The 20,618-nt window shown below is 40.9% G+C and overlaps 1 protein-coding gene across 1 annotated transcript in view; it reads left to right on the top strand.

Moving 5' to 3' along the window:
* Positions 1–20,618, top strand: part of EXOC4 (exocyst complex component 4) — an 877,780-nt gene that overhangs the window by 396,270 nt on the left and 460,892 nt on the right. Inside the window, exon 10 of the mRNA XM_006887139.1 lies at positions 19,078–19,174. Coding sequence (XP_006887201.1) covers positions 19,078–19,174 — 97 coding nt within the window. The remainder of the gene's footprint in view (positions 1–19,077; positions 19,175–20,618) is intronic.

The raw sequence follows: 20,618 nt of genomic DNA on the forward strand, positions 1-20,618 counted from the left end.
CGGCCTGTGAGCCGGAGCAACCCGGGAATAGTGCTCAGCTCAGTCCGGCTGGACATCCTACACTGCCTGGTGCATGGCTGCTCCCCAAGAAATGCTTGTGGGATGTATTTGAATTTAATCAGCCTCCTGTTTTGTTTTGTTTTAGTCTCACCTTTGTTTTCTTTTGCCAGGGTGCTGCTTGATTGTTGAGATTAAAAAAAAAATGTTTACACTGCAGCTGTGTTCCTGCTTCTGGGCCTTCCTCCGTTCTCCATGTAGCATCTTCAAAGCCTTTTTGTTGGTAACCCCTGTGGGTCTCTGCTCCCTCCAGAGTAAAATTGACAAGTAATTCTGTGTGTTTCGTTTTAATAAAAGCCTTGTCTATAGTTTAGACATTTGGAAACAACTTTAAAGTTGTCTAAACAACTTTAAAGTCACCAATCTTTAAAGAAATACAAAGGAAATGTACTTCTTCTCCCAGAAGGGTATTGTAACAGTAATTTCATGTGATGTATTTAGAAAATTCTCATAAGTAGCTTCTTTTATTATGTGCTTGAGTCAGTATTTTTGATCAACCAAATAGAGTATTTATTGAATACCAATAGTAGGAGCTTCAAGTCAGGTGTAACATTGACCAGTCTGTTTTCTTAGTACAGGCTACTGTGTTGAGAACGTTTCATTTATTATTTTTTTTTATGGCAAACATTTACAATATTATGCTTTGCTTTTGTATTTTTTAAAAATCCTTATATAACTTGGATTTCAAACTCGAAAGCAATAGTCTTGTCTTGGTGGAAGTGTTTAGGTTAGCTTGGCCTCTGAGTGTACTTTACATTCACTTTGTCTTTAAGTATATTTTGTATTCACTTTGGCTCCGTGTTTGGTATTTTCCCCTTTACGCCCCAATCAAGCCATGAGTTCTGTTTACTTAGTTTCTGTCACCTTGAACCCTCCCCCAGGCACAAAGATGATGAGTTACTGATTATAGACGTTTGAATTTAATTAAATAACTTGCATTTTCTTGGTAAATATATTTCTTTCAGCATTGCTTTTGAAAATCATTGATTATAGTGATTTAAAAATTCAGATAATTTTTTGAGGCAAATATTTGAGAAGCCTTCTAGATTAAAATCACACCTAGTTTGCATATCTGCCCACTTGGGTCTCTCCAGTGAGACATTCACGAGATAATCAAGGGAGAGTCTCAGGCCCCTCTCATGAAAGAAAAAGAACTAAGACAATTGTAAGAAGGTGAAGGAAATTGACAGCCCACGTTGATACCAGGTATTATTTTTTTCTTACTCATAAGTAATAACCCATAGCAAAAAAAACTGTCCACTCTCCTTTAAAAGCCCATGAAAATGATTGTGTATTACTTAATTATTATTGTTGTTGCTATTATTATTATTGAAATATATTTTTATTTTATAAAGATACTCCTTTATTATTTTATACAATATCAGAAAAGATAAGTAAAAGCATTGCTGGGTTGTATTATAAAGTGAAGTTTATAGTTTAAGAGTGCTCACTTCGACAGCACATATACTAAAATTGGGACGATACAGAGGTTAGCATGGCCCCTGAGTAAGGATGGCACACATATTTGTGAAGCATTCCATATTTCTACAGTAACTGGGCCAATGGGGGTAGATGTGTTGGAGTCAGTGAGACTGGCTCAGGACAGGGAAGGCTTCAGAGCTGTTGTGCATAGGGGTCACTGTGGACCTCAAGCGACTTGATGGCATGTAACAACAATGGAAACTAAAATTCACAGGGGGCAGAGTTTCTCAAGAGAATGTTGTCAGGTTTGTTCCTTTTATTTTAGGATAATACAAATTGCTTTCAGAGACGTTCCCACCTTTAGATATCTCTGGCTGTGTTTATGGTTAATGTTCAGCCTCTAATCAAAAGGTTGGCAGTTTGACTTCATCCAGAGGCACCTTGGAAGAAAACCCTGTTGATCCACTTTAAAAAGAAAAAAAAAAAGGATTTGCTTACAAAGTTCAACTCAATTGTGAATTCTTATTCATATTGCGTTTTACACAATCATTCTCATGCACTATGTTTTATAAACTTAATCACAGTTGGACCTTGCCCTTCCTTACCCTGTCTTTTCACCTGGGTCCTTCCCATTTTCTTCACCACCCCACCCACCAAACTGTGCAGCCCTGTGGTTTTGCACCTACCCATCCTCACCTCTCCGTCCCCACCCCTTCTTCCCCTGGGTCCTCATATATATCTTACTAGTTAGCCTTCTGTTTTTATAATAACAGTCTTAGGCAGTATTTGTCTTCATGAGACTGAGTTAGTTTGCTCAGCATAATGCTCTTCAGTCTCTCCAAAGATATGTAGTATTTTTTAAAATCTTTACTCCTGAGTGCTGCACACCATTTCTCAATCCATTCGATTGTGGTTAGACATTTGGGCAATTTCCAGGTTCCTGTGATGGTGAATAACACTGCTTTGAACATTGATATACAAATCTGTATTTGTCTCTTAGTTCTAATTTCCTTGGGGTATATTCCTAGTAGTGGAATAGCTGATTCATATGGAGTTTGTATGTTCAACTTTTTGAGGAAATGCCAGACTGTCCTCCATTGTGGTTGTTTCACTTTGTAATTCAGTCAACAGTGTATGAGAGTTCCCACCCCTCTACATCCTCTCCACCATTTATTGCTTGCTGCCCTACTAAACATTCCCTTCCTCTGGGGTGAGAGGGTGTCTCATTGTGGCTTTGATTTGCATCTCTCTTATTGCCAGTGATTTTGAGCATTTATCCCCTTATGTGTTGGCTATATGAATGTCTTCCTCTGTGAAAAGTCTTTTCATGTCTTTTGCCCATTTTGTAATTGAGTTATTGGTCTTTTTCTTCTCTAGGCCCAGGAGTACTCTGTAAACTTTTGTTATGAAACCCTTGTCTGAGATGGTATTGTCAAATGTTTGTTTCCAGTCAGTAGGTTTTCTTTTCACCCTGTTGATAAAAGTTTTGAATGAGCACAAATTTAATCTTGAGAAAGTTATCCTCTCCAGACGGTGCATTTTCTGGCTGTATTTGTCAGTCTCTTTATAGATTAGGCCTTCTAAGCTTGGTCTACGTTTGTCTCCAGTGAACTTTATGGTTTATATTGGAAATATGTGCTAGGACAGTATGACAAGAGAAGCAAATAAAAGGCATCCAGATTGGCAAAGAGACAGTTAAACTGTCGCTATATGCAGATGGTATGATAGTATATCCAGAAAACCCAAAGGCGTCAACCGAAAACTGCTAGATCTAGTGAACCAGTTTAGTAGGGTAGCAGGATACAAGATCAATATCCAAAAACCAGTGCAATTTCTCTAGAATAATAAAGAGAAGTCAGAGAAGGAAACCAAGAGAGCAATACCATTTACAATAGCCAACCACAAATTGAGATTCCTGGGAGTGAGCCTAACTAGAGACACAAAAGAGCTGTACAAAGAAAACTATAGAACATTTCTGTGAGACACAATAAAAGACCCAAATAAAGGAGAAAGCATGTCCTGTTCATGGTTAAGACTACTCAATATTGTGAAAATGACAATTCTACCAAAAGCAATCTTACCTATTCAGTGCAATCTCAATACAGATAACAAGTTCATTTTTCAAGGAGATTGAAAGGGAAATTGTCAAGATTATTTGGAGAGCAAAGAGGCTCTGAATAAGCAGAGCACTTTGAGAAACAAAAAAGAAGTGGGAACCATAGCACTTCTGGACCTCAGAGCCTACTCCACGGTGGTATTAAACAAAACAGCATGCTACGTGTATGACAGGAACATAGACCGATGGAATAGAATTGAGACCCCAGAAATGGACCCAGCTATCTATGGTCAACTGATAATCGACAAGGAAATAAAACCTATCAAGTGGGGAAATGACAGCCTCTTCAATAAATGGCGCTGGGAAAACTTAACTGTTACCTGCAGAAAGCGGAAACAGGATCCACATCTCACACCGTACACAAAAATCAACTCAAGGTGGATCAGAGACCTGGGAAGTAAAGCACAAAACTGTAAAGTTCATATGAGGCAAACTGAGACCAAATAAAGAAAGGCCTAGTCTGTGTTGATCCTCTTTTGAAAAATCACCATTGAAGAGCCTCAAAGCACAGCTTTACACATGGCATCACCAAAATAAAAACTAACTGGAGAGTAAGTCATTGACTGGCTGGCTTTTTAATCAGTAACTCTATACCAATTACTTAGACAAAGCAGACTTCAGAAAACATTTGCCCAAACGGTCCCTGGAAAAGGACGTCCTGACTGGAAAATAGATTATTAAAAAAAAAAGGAAGAACCAACACAGTGAGTGAGTTGCTTGGCGCAGCCATTGTGAAGATGAAGTTGGAAGGGGTCGTGTGTCCTTTTTTTTTTTTTTTTTTTTTATACCCGAGGTTGTTGTGAGTCAGAAGTAACTTGACAGCCCCTGACAACAAAACTGTCTAAAAAATAGGGGAGGGAAATTCTGATGATAAAGCCTTTGAAGATGTTCAGTGACTAGTGTACGGATGTCCCATCAAAACCCACCCAACTTAGAGAGTTTCCTAGGCAAGTCCTGCCCAGTAATCTTTAATATGGACGTTCCAGGTTGACAGAGCTTGTTCCGTGTAAGACGAGAGGGAATGAATTGTCTCATCCATTGTATGAAGCTACATTATAGTGATAGAAATCAGAGGAAAAGCATTGTGAAGAGATAAGCATTTAGGCTACGGGGCTTCGTGACTAGAGAGGAGTAAGATGGTTGGAAACAATTCTGCCGTCCTTAACAAAGAGAGTACGTAAAGATCAACGGGGGCTTATCCTAGGAATGCACGATTGGCATAGTGCTAGAAAATCAATTAATGTAATTTACTATGTTAACAGATTAAAGGAGAAGAAAACAAATGATCAAAAAACAAACACACAACAGAAAATTCAGCATCCATTAATGATTTTAAAACCACCAACACCTTAGCAAACTAACCAGGGTAGAGGGGCTTTGTTAACATATTAAAGTACCTGTGCAAAATATCCTACCATGTTGAAATCATTCTTTGATGTCAAATTCCACACATTTTGTTCTCTGCTGAGATTGTTTTAGGCCCTGCTCTCTCTGTATACATTTAGAATGAGCTGGTATATGTCTATAAAAAACCCCCTCCAACTTCCTGGGATTTCGGGGAAAGTGCCTGAAGCCCGTTGATCAATTTAGGTAGAATTGAATTGTCACTCTATTGACTTTTCCAGTCTGGGAGCACAGGGTGTGTCTCAGTTTACTTAAGGCTTCAGTGATAGCCTTGGTTAGTCTTTTTTAACTTGCATCAGAACTTCTGGGATTAAAATAATGACTTTCCTTGCCAGGAGAACAAAGATGTTCATCTTGGAGAGGGTGAAACCAGGCTTCTCCTTGGAGGCAAGGATTCTGAGGCTTTGTCTGACATACTTAGATATGTTGTAAGGAGGGACCAGTCCTTGGAGAGGGACATCATGCTTCGAAGGGTGGAGGTACAACGTAAAAGAGAAGACCCTCACTAGAATCTGGGCCCTTTTGCTTTCTGTGAATGTGAAAGTAAGACAATGAACGAGGAAAATAGAGAAAGAATTAGACTTTGAATTATGATGTTGGTGAAGAGTACTGAATACATACTTTAGACATGTTGCTAGGAGAAGCTATTCCTTGGAGGGGGACATGATGCTTAGAAAGGTAGAAGGATGGCACCAGAGAGGAAGACCTTCAGCCAGGTGAATTGACACAGTGAATGCTACAGTAGGCCTGAGTGTGTCAGATTGTGAGAGAGGCTCAGGGTAGGACAGGGTTCAGATCTGTTGTTCATAGGGTTTTATGAGTTATACTGAACTCAAAGTACCTAGGAAGAACAACAACATGCACTGCCCGAAGAACAAACAAATCTGTCTTGGAGTAAATGCAAACAAAGTGCTTCTTATAGACGAGGACAGTGAAATTTTGTCTTACACATTTTGAACATGTTATCAGGATGATGCCTTAGAAAAAGGCATCATGCTGGGGAAAGTGGAGGAACAGCAAAAGGGAGGACAGCTCTCAATGCGATATGTTGACATAGTGACTGCAAAAATGCGTTGCATGGCTGAAGAGGGCATAAGATAGGATAGGGTCTCAATCTAGTGTTCACGGATTGCTGTGAGTTGTAATCAACTTGGCAGCACTTCACAACAATAATCTGACATTGACTACTATTCTAAAGAGCAATGATGTTAATCTAGAGATTAAGGTGTGCCTGATCCGTCCATGGTCTTTGCAATTACTTACTATGCATCTGAAAGCTGGACAAGGACTAAGTGTGACAGAAGAAGAATAAATACCTTTGAGTTTTGGTTCTGGAGGAAAACATTGAACATACGATGGACTGCCAAGAGAATAAACAGATCTGTCTTAGAGAAGGTGATACAAGGTGCTCCTTGGAGGCAAGGGTTTTGAAACTCTATCTCACATACTCTGGGCGTGTTGCTAGGAAGAATCAGTCCTTGAAGAAGACATCATGCTTGGAAGGATAAAGGACAGTGCAGGAGAGGGGGATCCTGGATGATAAGGATTGACACTGGAGTAATACCTGTAGGTGTGTTCGAGGCAGTGAGATTGGCTTAGGATAGGGTAGGGTTCAGAACTACTGTGCATTGGTTCTCTATGAATCATAGTTGACTTGATAGCACATAACAATAGCAAGCAATTAAAAAACAAAAAAAAGAGAAGACCCTCGATTAGATGGATTGACTCCGTGACTGGGTTAATGGGGGCAGGTGTGTCAGAGACAATAAGCTTGGCACAGAATAGAGCAGGTTTCAGGGCTATTGTCCATAGGCTCGCTGTGAGTTGCTAGTGACTCATACTAACAGCAACAACAACTCATTCACATCAAGGCAGATCCACCTTACAGCTGACCCTTTGGTAGAGTTTTTGGAAGGCTGTAAATCACATGGGAGAAGATTGCCCATCTTTCTCCTGTGGAGCTGCTGGTGGATTCTAGCCAGCACACAGGTACACCACGGGTTGCTGTTAGGTGTCATCGAGTTGGGTACGACTCATTTGCGACTCTATGAACAGACCTCCCTATAGTTATGGATTTGGTTTATGTTTTGACCCTTCTGACTGGATTAAAATTACAGGCTAAAAAAAAAAAATTATAGACTCCATTTTTTTTTTAAATTTTTGTGTGTTTGTGTGGTAATGTTTGAAAGTTGAAACCCCCAATTATTGTGAACTTTTATAAATGTGAAAGTAAGTAAGTGTGAAACAAAATATGATTGTCAAAATTCTCAGAATTTATTTATGTTTTGGTTTTGTAACTTTGGTAGATGGCTAATATTGAACTTGCTGCCTTCAGTGAAAGAAGCCAAGTTTCAGAAACAGAAGTATCATGGTTTCCTTCTTTTCTTTTTTTATGCCATGACTTCAGTTGTAGATGAATGAGTAGCCTGTATTTCCTTTTGTCAATGTTGACATCTATAGTGTAAAAGCGCTCAACTCGGGCTCTGAAGCATGCATTGTACAGTTTGGATTGATTATAAAATATTAATTACTTTTACTCACAATGTATTCCATAATTCTTTATTTATATGAAATCTTATATACACAATCCTGTATTATCTTCTATTTATATAGAGAACAGAGACCACGTACACACACACACCCATTAGTGCCTCTGCCAGCTGTCATTTTGAGTGTGCATGGTGCCCTGGCTCAAATTTGAAAGAAAGTGATGCTCTGTCGTCCCGAGAGAATGTTCCGGGCGATGCTGCCTGTAGTTCCTGGGAAGGGGATATTGATCACGAGACCAAAACAGTGAGTGTGGGTTTGCTGCTTGCATTATTTAAGACCACCTGTGCCTCCACCATCCAGATGCTTCCAGTGAGCCATGAATGGTGCTCTTGCTGTTTGGATACCAACACTCATTATCCTTGTCAAGAAGCTAAATGCCATCAGGTTTTGCAAGCAGTATTTTAACTCTACATTTGTGTTTAAAGAGCTCTCGATCTAGCCCACTTAGTCGTTTTGTGTTATTTTACTGAGAACTTGACCCATTTGTCCCCTCTTCAAAATCATTCCAACACTGGCAATACTTACTTAGATTTAAGCACATCTCTGAGTGTATACACAGTGACAACTGTTAACACACCATCTCTTTCATATGAACCAGTGTTTTTATGCACTAATCTTTTCCAGTAGCTTGGGCTCCACCATAGACCATTTCACAGGCAAAATAAGATTGATGGGCTCAATCTGCTTTCAGCCTGATTCTTATCCACATCATAAATCTCCTGCCCCACCGGAAAGCCATCATCAGAAGACTCTTGACTCACCAGACAGACGTGTTAGGTCGGTGCTGAGATGGGCTCCTCTGATTGGGGAACTCTGCCCTCCGCCATCCTTCATACCGTTCTTGCTTATTTTAATGAGAATGTCTGAGCACATAGGAACATCTTCTGAAACCTGAAACTTGAGTGTGGCGAGAAAGCTGCTTGTCTGTTTTAATCACGGGCAATGAGCCAGCACAGACAGTTGAAGCAATTACAGAAAGCTGCCCAAGTTTCTAACTGTGCTGATTCTCAAAGCCTCTGCTCCGGCTGCTGTGTTACACTGAGCCGCGTCTCCTGAATGCTGTTTTGATATGGGCACAGCCACCCCTACAGGAAGCAGGTGGGAGAACTGGGCTGAGAGGAAGGGAGCACTGTAGGAAAACCAAATACACTTTCTCGGTATGTGTGCTGTCACTCACAGCCCACACAGATTTTTAATTTTTAAAGAAAAACAAGTTCTATTTATGAAAATGATGATCATTAGATGCAGACATATGGAAACAGCTTTTGGCAGTTTCTCAATATTATAAACATGGAGTTACTATTATTATTGTTCTGTGCTATTGGATTGATTCTAACTCGTATGAACCCTATAGGATGGAGTAGAACTGTCCCATAGTTTTCCTAGACTAAGGTCTTTATTGGTCGGGAATTATCCTGTGAGCCAGTAATCCCACTAGTAGTGCATGTCCAAGAGAAATGAAAGCATCCGTCCGTCCATCCATCCACCCATCCATCCATCCTGTCACATAAAAGCTAATGGATTTTTTTAATGAATTATCATAGAACTCTTCTTCATAACAATCAAATGATCTAAATGTTATTCACTTGGGGAGTGGATAAATTAAATCTGATATTTCCTATACAGGGATATGATTCAGCCTTAAAGAAAGACTTGAAGTACTGAGGTACATTACAGCCTGACAGCATCTTCAAAACATAATGCTAAGTGATGTTGTTTTGTTATGCGCCGTCACGTCAGAACCGACTCCTCACTGGCCCTCCAGCAGATTTTCAGAGGCTGGAAATCTCTCAGGAGGAGACTGTGCGTCTTTCTCTCATGTGCTAACTGGTAGCCAGACACAGAAAACCATGTATAAGCCTGGTTGTAAATGTCTGGAAGGGTAAATGGTCAAACAGAAAGCTGATTCGTGGTTCTCAGGAGCTGAGGTAAACAGAGAATGGGGTGTGACTGCTAGTGGATTCCTTATTGTGGGCTTGGTAAAATGCCTTAAAATAAGCGAGTGGTGGTGGTCAAACAACCATGACTGTACTGGAAACCACCCAACTGTACACTTGAAAGGGTGAGCTTTCTGGTATATGACTCATTATCCTACTAAAACTTAGGAAACACGAGTCTCGGGAACCTCTCTAGGGATTTCAATGTGTGTGGAAAAGCCAGGATTTCTCCTGGAGGGAGGAAGGAGGAGGGAAGGACATATTTCTCATCCTCTTGCTTCACTCCAGCGGGTTGGGGATTCCTTTACACCAGCTTTGGAGCCCTCTGTCCGCGTCACCTCTCAGTGTCTCCTTGAGAATCCGATTCTCTGCCATCCATCTTCTTCAGCTCCCCAGCTGCACAGAGCAGGCTTCGGGGTTTGGTCTCACCAGAAAGGATCCATCCTCTTCAGCTACCTGGCTCCGCAGAGCCGGCTCCTGGGCTTGGTCTTTCCAGAAAGGAGTCTTCCTGTCTTTTTGGACCAGCATTCTTTAGTGCCACTGTGAGGGACCAGCAACCCTGTTCCTAACTTTTTATGAATTGCTGCATTTTCTAAGTTGCCAGTGGGATGCTTCTTATTTGGTTTGGGATGTATCAGCATTCATCTTCCGCCATGATAAGTAAGATAACGGTCCTCAAGTCACATGAGAAGCTTGACACTTAGATGTACACCCTTGGCTACTGAAATGTATTTAATAGATTCAGGGTCATTAGAACTAGGGAATTCATTCAAGAGTGCAAGCAGAAGACAGGATCAATGCAATCTCTTTATGTAGCTATAAAATGAAGTGGGGGGGAGCTAATGGCACTAAATAGGAATCCTGCTCGAAGATGGTCAGTTAAAGTCCCCTTGTGCCGTATTGATCAGCCATTTCAAATCTGCTGGCTGTGATGAGGGTCCTTTACTAGCTGGCCCATCTCTTGGACTGGGCTCCTGCAGGAGCATCCCATTTGTGACTCCATTATAGTTCCATTCAGGGCGGCTGCTAATGGCCCTTCCTTGACTTATTCTCATGGAAGCACTCCAGGCGAATGCATTTTATTGATGATTCAGGGTGAGCCATTATCAATCTGGAAATCTGTTGCTAATCTTTCTTTCTTTCTACCTTGTCCTAATCTCCTCAGACCTCTTTTAATTTGTTAGGAACCTAGTTAAGAAACTTCTCTATTTCTCTCCTATCTATGTCAGTGGTAGTACATTTTTCGGGTTAAATGAAATATATACAGAGATCAGCACTTTAATAGTTTCCTAGTAAAGGTTCACTAAATGTGGATCTGTTTTGCCCTTCCTGTTCCTTCATTCGTCATGTTGGGGATACATATTGTTGTTGTTATGTGCCATTGAGTTGACCACGACTCATAGTAACCCTATGTATGGATAATGGCGCTAAACCCTGCTCTATCCAGGGCCAGTCCCACTGTCTGTAACACACCTGCCCTCATTATCTCAGTTGCTGTATCAATCCGTCTCATCCTGAGTTTTCCTCTACCCTTCCAAGCATGATGTCTTTTTCCAAGAATGAGTCCTTCCTGGCAACATTCCCAAAGTATGTGAGATGGAGGCTGAAAATCCTTGCCTCTAAGGAAGAGGTTGGCTTCTCCCTCTCCAAGACAGACCTGTTTGTTCTCTTGGGAGTCCATAGTACGTTCAATACTCTTCTCCAGCACAACTCAAAGGCATCAATTCTTCTTCTGTCCTCTTTGGTCGGTGTCCAGCTCTCTGATACATAACAGGTAATTGTGAAGACTATGGCCTGGGTCATGTGCACCTTGGTTTCTAGACTGACATCATTCTTCCTTAGTACTCTGAAGAGGTCCCTGACAGCCTATTTTCCTAATGCAATTTGTCTTTTGATTTCCTGACTGCTGAGGTGGAGAGTGTTAATTGTGGAGCCGAGCAAGCTGAAATGGTTAACAATCTCAATTTCTTCTCCATCCATCATAATGCTGCTAATTGGCCCAGTGGTAAGAATCTTTGTTTTATTTTAAATTGTCAATGATTTAATTTTTCTTGCATCCACAGTTGACAAGCAAGGTAGCAAAGTCAGGAAATGAAAAACATATTTGTTGCATTAGAAAAATCTGCTGTCAAGGATCTCTCCAAAATGCTCAAGTGCAGTGATACCGGTTTAAAACCTCTAGTGTGCCTGATCTAAATTTTCAAGTGTTTCCCATGCATCTGGAAGTTGGTCAATGCATAGGATTGTGGTGTTGGAGAATAATACCTAATGTTCCATGGATTTCTAAAAGAACAAAGAAGTCTTATCTTAGAAGAATTGTAACTAGAGGGCTCCTTTAATGCCAGGATGGTGAAAAGTCATCTCCTATATTCTAAGACTGTCAATATGTGGAGGGACCCGTCATTAGAAGAAGAAATTTCTGGTAAAGCTGATTGGCCTAAGAGAGAGAGGAAACCCCAACAAGATAAATTGACAGAGTGACCATGACAGTGTACTTGAGCGTATCACAGTCTTAATTTTTTTTTTTATACTGAGCTTCAGTCCATATTACAAACTACAGGAAAGAACTCACTTAGCATTTCTTAAACCAAAAGAACTAAAGAACCAAGTCAGGCCTTGAGTTGCCATGCTTAAAGAGGCTATGGGCAAAATACTGAATGATCCAGTGAGCATCAAATGTAGCTGGAAAGAATACACAGAGTCACTGTACCCAAAAGACTTGGCAGACACAGAACCATTACAAGAAGTAGCATATAGTCAAGAACTAATGATAATAAAGGAGGAAGTTCAAGCAGCTCTGAAGAAATTGGCAAAAAATAAATGAGGCCTTAGGAATTGATGGAATACCAGTTGACATATTTCAACACAGAGATGCAACCCTGTATGTGCTTACCAGGTGGTGCCAGGAAATCTGGAGAACAGCTACCTGGCCAGCTGACTACAAGAGGTCCATATTTAATACCATTCCCCAAAATGTTAATCCAACACATGTGAACATTATCAAACAATGTGATTAATATCACATGCCAGCAAAATCTTGCTGAAGATCATTTCAAAATGGCTAGAACAGAAAAAAAAATGGCTAAAACAGGACAGAGAACTACAAGCTGGGTTAGAAGAGACCATGGCACTCGGGATATTATTGCTAATGTCAGGTGCATCTTGGCTGAAAGTAGAGGTGGATGTCCATTTGTGGTTTTTAGCTAAGCAAAGGCATTTGACTCTGTGAGTAACAAAAAATTGTGGCTAACATTGAGAAGAATGGGAATCCCAGAACCCTTGATCGTCTCATGTGAAACCTATACTTAGACCAAAAAGCTGTTGTCTGAGTAGAGCAAGCAAGAATTGCATGGTTCAAAATCAGGAAAGGAGCGCTTTAAGGATGTATCTTTTCTCCAAACCTTTTCAGTATATCATACCTTTTCTACTCTGTCCCATGATGTTACTGTTGTTGTTGTTGTTAAGTGCTGTCGAGTCGCAGGCGATTCCTAGCGACCCTCTGAATGAAAGTCCTGGAGACCTCCTGTCTAACTTTTGTGCTTTCTTCAAGTTCATAGGGTTTTCAGAGGCAAGCTATTGTGGAAGTGGATGCCACTTGTGCTTGCTTAATGGGGGAGCTTCACCAAACACTGTCCACCATGGGTAACCGTTCTCACATTTGACTCATCAGTGTCACAGTGTTCAGCTTTACAGCAACCACAAGTTACCTCTGTACAGCAAGTGAACACACTAGGACTATACAACCTAGAAGAATGTGTCACCAAAAAACAATTAAAGGCAGGCCCGAGGGCTGTGGAGTATAGTCACCACCTTTGGCTTGGTAGTATGGCTTTCTGTCCAATAGATCAGCTGCTCATGCTCTCGCCCTCACCCTCGCTCCTCGCTCTCACCCTCGCCCTCGTTCCTCACCCTCGTCCTCACCCTCATCCTCACCCTCGCCCTTGCTCCTCGCCCTCGTCCTCACCCTCGTTCCTCGCCTTCGCCCTCGCCCTCGCCCTCGCCCCTTGCGCCTCACCCTCGCTTCTCGCCCTCGCCCTCGCTCCTCGCTCTCCCTCTCGCTCTTGCTCTCTCGCGTTAAGTGCCATACTAAGCATCAAAATTGGACAGCAGTGAATTTGGGTTGGACCTTTTCTAGCTCCTGATCAAATGATTGTGTGTATGTGCGTGTATTTATGAAGTTGATTAGATCTTTAAACATTTGTTAACTCTAAAATGAAAAAATATCAATCAGTTGTCTGAGACGTAATAAGCCCTGTTGGCATAATGTGTCATGTATCCATCTGCCAATAGAAAGATTGTCAATTTGAACTCACCAGCTATTCTATAGAGGAAAGGTAGATAGTGCCCTCGCCATACAATGCTTTCCATCCTTGGAAAGCTGAAGAAGAATGTCTGTGAGTCCAAATCCATGGACCTGCCGTGAGTTAATGTAAAGGGTTAACATGCTTGATTGCTAACTAGAAGATGAGAAGTTCAAGTCCACCCTGGCTTCTTAGAGGGAAGACTGTCAGTTCTCTTCCCAAAAAGTTAGCCATTGACAATTCCAAAGTGCACAGCTCTGTTCTAACATTCCCATCATCTCCATGAACCAAAACTGACCTGGTGGCCGCTGAGTAAATGCTGAACACTGTGCTGCATGTTCTCGTGACGTTTTTCTGCCTCAGTGTCACCACAAGTCTTTGGAAGAGCTTCTTTCAGTCCTTGCCTTACATTTGGGAAGGATGAGGTTCAAAGAAGTTCAGTAGCAGACCTGCCACCTGACTCAAGATCTTCCTAAATTTTCCCCACTCACTGGCCTCTCAAAGAGGCTCTCTTGCTTTCTTTTCTCTCCAGGGCTTTGTTTTTGTATTTCCATTTTATTTAAGGTGACAGTGTGTATAATAAATAATCGAGTTGACCACAATCTAGTTGACAAGAATCAAGGGATAAATAAAGTGGATTGTTAATTACAGAAAAGTGCATGGATTTATGGAGGAAGAAGAGAGCCTGTGCTCACCGTGACACCGTGTCCCCTCGTTGTCGGGAAGTGTGGTGCCTGCTGCTGCCAGCTGTTGGGCAAGCCTGTCAGCCTATTGTCCTCTCTATTAAAAGCAGGAAATATGCCTGGGCCATGCCCTCCCCTCCTGTGTGCACTATCTATATTCTGCTTGTAATACCCTGCCAGCTTCCTTTGCATTCCTGCCATCCATCATTGCTCGCCATTCTCTCTGGTTCCTTCACTGGCCTGGACAGCCCAGATTAGGCTGTGAGCATAATGAATGAAGGGGAGGGCCTGGCGGGCCTTCCTGAGAAGCTCTTCTTAGGACCAGTCAACGTGCTCCTTAAGATGGTTCCTGACAGACAGCCCCAAGTTGATTACTCTGAAGCTTGCATTTTTCTATCTTACTCGAAACACAGGATATAATAGGAGAGATCCCAGGTAGAGACTGAGACCATGCAGTCCTCGGTCATAGCCTTGGATGACTTTTTTTCCCCCAAGAATGTTTTTACCAGGTTAATTCTGTCTGTTACAAATTTGGTGAGCTCCGCTTGGACTTTGGGTAAAGAGATAGTTGTGCCAAGTCCAGTGGGGATATTGCTTGGCAGTGGACCTGGAAGTGGGAAGGAACTTTCTGTAGGTAGATTTGGTTGGTACAGGGAAGGGTGAGCAGTCTTTTTAAAAAAATAAAATTACTCACTACCTCTTATTTCATTTAATCTCATTGTGCGAGCCACTGAAGAGCCCTGGTGACATAGTGTATAATGTATCGGACTGCTAACCAAAAGGTCGGCTGTTCAAATTCACCAGCCGACCAGTGGGAGAAAGATGAGCGGTCTCCTCCCATAAATATGTGCAGCCTCAGAAATCCAATAGAGGGGCTCTGTCAGTTGGAACCAGCATGATGGCCGTGAGTGGGTGGGAGCCGGTAATTGTGTCGCCAGCAGGGACTTAGAACAAACGATGCCATTACTGAGTTTCTGACCTGATGCACTGTCGTCCACGTCCTCCCCTCACTGATCTCTCCAGTTCTCCCCGTGCTTTATTTCTGGCTTGTGTTGTATCACTTGTTCCCTGTAATGTTGATATCAACAGATGCTTATTAGGCATACCTACTTCCTGCAGGCCTGCGGGGACTCGGGGGGGTCACCTGTTTCCTTCAGGCCTTCGGGGACTCGGGGTTGCTTATGTTTGTTAGGTTCTTGACAGTTTAGACAACAGTCGCACAGACCCGGCTTTGTCCATTGCTAATAGCCCCCTGCTACTTAGACCTTCCTTTTTCCCAGCGAATCTATGCTTTTATGGAAACCTTCATGAACTTGCCTTCCAGGTGGGAAAGGTTAATAGACATTAGAAAACAAATGACAGCAGTAGACCTTTGTTGAGTTCACGTGGGTCATCATATGCAAAATCTCCATACCTGGCCCTGTGGTCATTGAGCAAGGCACATTGGACAGTCCCAGGTGAGACCTGGGGCCTACAGGAGAGGTGCTGGGGGTTCAGTGTGGGCAAAGGCTGAGAGGGGGCCTATATTTAATGCACTTGGTGTGCAGGAAGATACCTGGCTCCCGAACAACCTTGATCAAATCTGTATTTAATCATTTTGTATCTAAGATTGTAGTACATTAGAATAAAAACTAGCAAAAAGTAAGAAAGCATCTATGCCAACTTACACGTGACATTAAAAGATGTATGTCTATTGAGCTGAGTGTGTTACTATTCCGTGTAGGTGTATTCTTCTCATTACCCACTGGCATGGAGTCAAGTCCAGCTCTTCGTGATCCCCCAGTGAGATCCTGGGCTGTGACTCTTTATAGGAGGAACTGTCCACCTCTGTCCCAGATTATTTGGTGGATTCAGACACTTCGGTTAACAGCGCAACTTGTAAAGCAGCCTCCTCCTCCCACCTCCCACTAACTTAGTGGTTCGATTCTGACGACATTCCATGATGTTTTTAGATGTGTTAATAAAGAAAAAGGATTTATTCTGGGTTGGGCTTGTTTCCCACCCCCCCCATACCCATTTGATGAAGGGGTGTTTTGGTGGTTTTTTTAAACTTTATTATTATTATTAATTTTAATGAAAATTTACAGACTTTGGATTTGCATTCTTCCATTGTTGCATTTTTCTCCCTGCCCCCTCCCCAGTTCACTGTGCTCTTTAAAAAGTAAAATAAAAATTCTTTCATTGTTATAAAATCCCTCCCCACCAAGTCCACTCTACTTATACAGCCTTCGCTCTGGACTCCTGTAATGACAATAATACCCAATCACATATCCCTTTCAAACAGTTCCCTCCCTCATCTGTTTCAATGCAATATACATCATTTATCCCATCTTTCTCAGTGAGGAGGTTGGGGTTTTTTTGTGAATGGAGAGATGCTGAAATTAGCCTTCTACTTTCCTTGTCAATCTACAAAGCCACTGACTTAGCAGAACTCTAATCTTTCTAATAAAAAAAGGGTAGGTTTTCTTTTCAAATGAAGGGGTGGGGGAGAAAACCACCTCATGATTTCAAAAGACTAGTCACTCAAGCCATTGTTCGTACTTTTATTCTCCAGAAACCCGTGCTCTGACTAGTGGGTATGGCAAATGACTCCAAGTGGTGTTTGTCTAGACTCAATGCTCCGAGCGGGCGGGCGTGTTGACCCAGACCTGCTTCTGAAGCTTCTCGGGAGTCTGGCACTTTCCATGGATCCTCAGAGACCACTGAGAGAGATGACAAATTGAGGGGACATTTAGTTGTATTTAGTATTATGCAAAGAACTATAATCAGTAACAAAATGTTTATATATAAACAGAGAACATCTCCCATGTGTAGATTTTTGTGATTTTGAGGAAGTCCACTTACCCTTGAGCTCTGTAACTATTGAAAGGGAAGATAAAAGCAGTCCATGAAAAAGAAGAAAAAAAAAAAAGGAAAAAACAGCAGTCCATGGAGGAGGAAATCTCACTTTCACACCATCATAGGAGACACTGAGGAGTAAAGCCTCACTTTGCAGGCAAACAAGCTGGCTAACAGAACAACCAAATCAGAGTACCTCATCAGTCACAAATAAAAATAGTGCTATCATGCACAGAAATGATTGTATGAAACACAATGTCAATGAAGAATAGTGTGGCACGTAATATATGTGAACTATGTCAGCAAACCAATGTAAATATAAAAATTCTGGAGCACATCAGGCCTCCTGTGAAAAGAACAGGACAGTTAGTGCTCAACTTAATTCCTCAGAATCACTAGAAGACGTAAATGGCTAATGAATGCAGGTGCTTATTGTATTTGGCTGCTAGCCGAAAGGTTGGACACTTGATGTCCAGATGATGCCTGGGAATAAAGGCCTGGTGATCTGTTTCCAAAGCTCTGTTTTGAAAACTCTACGGAATTCTCTTTGACTTTGACCCACGTGTTGCGACACATGTAAGGCAATCAGTACAGTGACAATGGTCTCTGGTTTTCCATACCAGCAAACACTATCTGCAGACCTTCTGGTTTCTTAGCTGGAAGGAGGGAGTTTCTGAGCAAAGCATGTCCAGATCCTATATCACTGTACCACTCAAAGAAAACCATTCACTTTCTCAAGAGTGAATAGAAAGGTGGAGCGAGACTAGCGACTGTTGTAATTTAACTTCCTTCTCATGGAGAGGAACGTGAAGGGTGGAGAAAAGCAGTTTTCTCAACATTTAAAATACACTTTTTTTCCCCAGACTCTTCGAAATTAGAATGTATCTTAAATCAGTGGCCTCTTAATGGCTGTCAACTTGAAGGCGGTTCTGATGGGTGGTTACTGCTTTGGAACGTGTGCCTCTGATTACAGTTCCTTGTGCTCTGACCCCTAAATGTTTCAGCTAATTAAATACTTAGAGATGCTGTAAGGAAGACATATGAGCATCAGAAGTGCTATATGGATAGTATTCGTAGGATGAGCCATGATTGTGTCAGGAGTTTGAGTCCAGATAGTATCAAGGAAGCCACAACATTAAGCCCTAGGCAATGAGCATCAGAATATTGGAACAAAATTTTGGATGCCCCCTGGAGCTCCTTTAAGAATACACTCTTCATGGTGCCAGCAATGATACTAAAAGACAGGCTTTACAGTAAGAAAAAAAGGAGAAAGATCCTATGTAATGAGGACATACTGGTTATAGTTTAATTCGCTGGGTGAGTTTAGTTTTATTTTTCTTAGTGATGCATAAAATAATTGTGTGTCTCACCATCAGTGAAGTCTTGCATTTGATGAAGTATGGTCAGTTGGATTTATGTGGGTCTCCTTTCTAACCTTCACAACCCTGGACAACTTCAAATGGCACGTCACCCTCCCTTCAAAATTTCATGTCTATTAATGACTCAAGATCAGATACTATGTGCTGTTGCTTTATATATGCCGTGCTTTCTTACTCTCCCTCTGAAATTGGTCTCTGGAATGAGGATGCTACCCATTGTTTATTCAACTGAGGAGGACTGGATTGAGCAAATCAAAGTAGTTTTGTAGATTTGGAAAACAATTGTTTTCCAAAATGGTTATACTTTTTGACATCATCCATCTGGCTAGGCCTGGTTTAATTATCTGTAAAAGTTCCAATGAATTTTTTCCCCTTTTCTTTATTTTAAAGGAGGCCCTGATGACAACTTAATTGAAGGTGGAGGAACAAAATTTGTGTGCAAACCTGGCGCCAGAAACATTACCGTTATATTCCACCCATTACTAAGGTAAGTCAGATCCTGTGATGTGCTTATTGAAGATCAATGATTTCATTATTTATGCTAATGTACCAACTGCCAATAGTTCAAACAGCATTGAAACCAATCATAAGAAAAGCTGGCCTCTTTTCTGTGACTTCATTATCAAAGTTACATAATTAATAGGACAGAAATGCCAACCAACCAAGTAGCTAGATGGTCTCAGAAATGAATGTCCTTAAGTACTTTCATTTTACTCTTTCTGTCTTTCATTCTTTCTCTTCCTTTCTTTCTCGCTTTCTCCTTCCCTCTCTCTCTGTTTTCCTTCCTTCCCATTCTGCTTTTCCGTCTTCCTCTGCTTCTCCCCCTTGCACTCTTTGACTTTCCCCTTTCCTTTTCTCTTCTCTTTATCTGTCTCTGAGTTGACAAACCACAGCCCATGGGAGAATTCTGACTGATGAGACTTTTGTGAATAAAGTTTTATTGAAACACAATTATGGTCACCTGTTTCAATATTGTCCCATGGCTGCTTTTAAGCTACAGCAGTTGCTAAATAATCTATATGGCTCACATCACCTGAGATGTTTCTCTCTGGCCCTTTAGAGGGAGAAATTCCTGATTGTCTATATTTATGATAAGGACTTGGAAATTCTTTGAAAATTGGTAGCTTTGTGAACAAATACAATTTACAACTAGAATAGACTTTATCAATTAAGTATACTGTATGATATAAAGAAAAATTTAGTAGCTAGAATAAAACCTATTAGAATACCTAATTTACTCTGATGCTGTGATTGTAAGAAAATAAGAATCTATGATACTTTAAATTTTTAAAAATTCTAAGCCTTTTATGCTTTTTAAAAGATAACTTATTAGACACAAATATTTGTTACCATTTTAATTGTATGCTTTGTTATTGTATATTTTCATATAATAAGCCAGAAATGCCTAGATGTAAGAAAATGTGTATGAATCAAAACATTACAATAACCTTCTCAAATAACACCATTAATATTTGAACTATTGGAGTAATAGATACATGCTAATTTATTTTCCAGAGACAGTATTCTCTGTGCTTTTATGACATGTAAAGCAGTTTATTAGTGAACTTAGCCTACCTTCTTTAAGGAACATTTATTAAATTGATACTATTGTTGTTATGTGCCATCGAGTTGCGTGTGACTCATGGAACTAGTTAAATACAAAGGTATTGTTTAGGAAGCCACTTACTTGAATTGTCCTTCCTGATTTTCTGTAATTATTTTTAAATGCAAATAAATACATACATAAGCAAACATTTCACTTTTACACAATAAAAAAAATAGAGATTTAAAAACACATTCTTAACCTTAAAAAATAGGCATGTCCGTAAGCATTTGCAGCATATGAATTTATTTAAGCATCATAGAAGCAATAAAATTAAGAATGTTTTTCTTAAACTGGATGAAATATGTTTACGGCATTGAAGTCTATG

This window comes from Elephantulus edwardii, unplaced genomic scaffold (assembly GCF_000299155.1).
Source record: "Elephantulus edwardii isolate Elephantulus edwardi_28Jun2011 unplaced genomic scaffold, EleEdw1.0 scaffold00055, whole genome shotgun sequence".
NCBI lineage: Eukaryota > Metazoa > Chordata > Mammalia > Macroscelidea > Macroscelididae > Elephantulus > Elephantulus edwardii.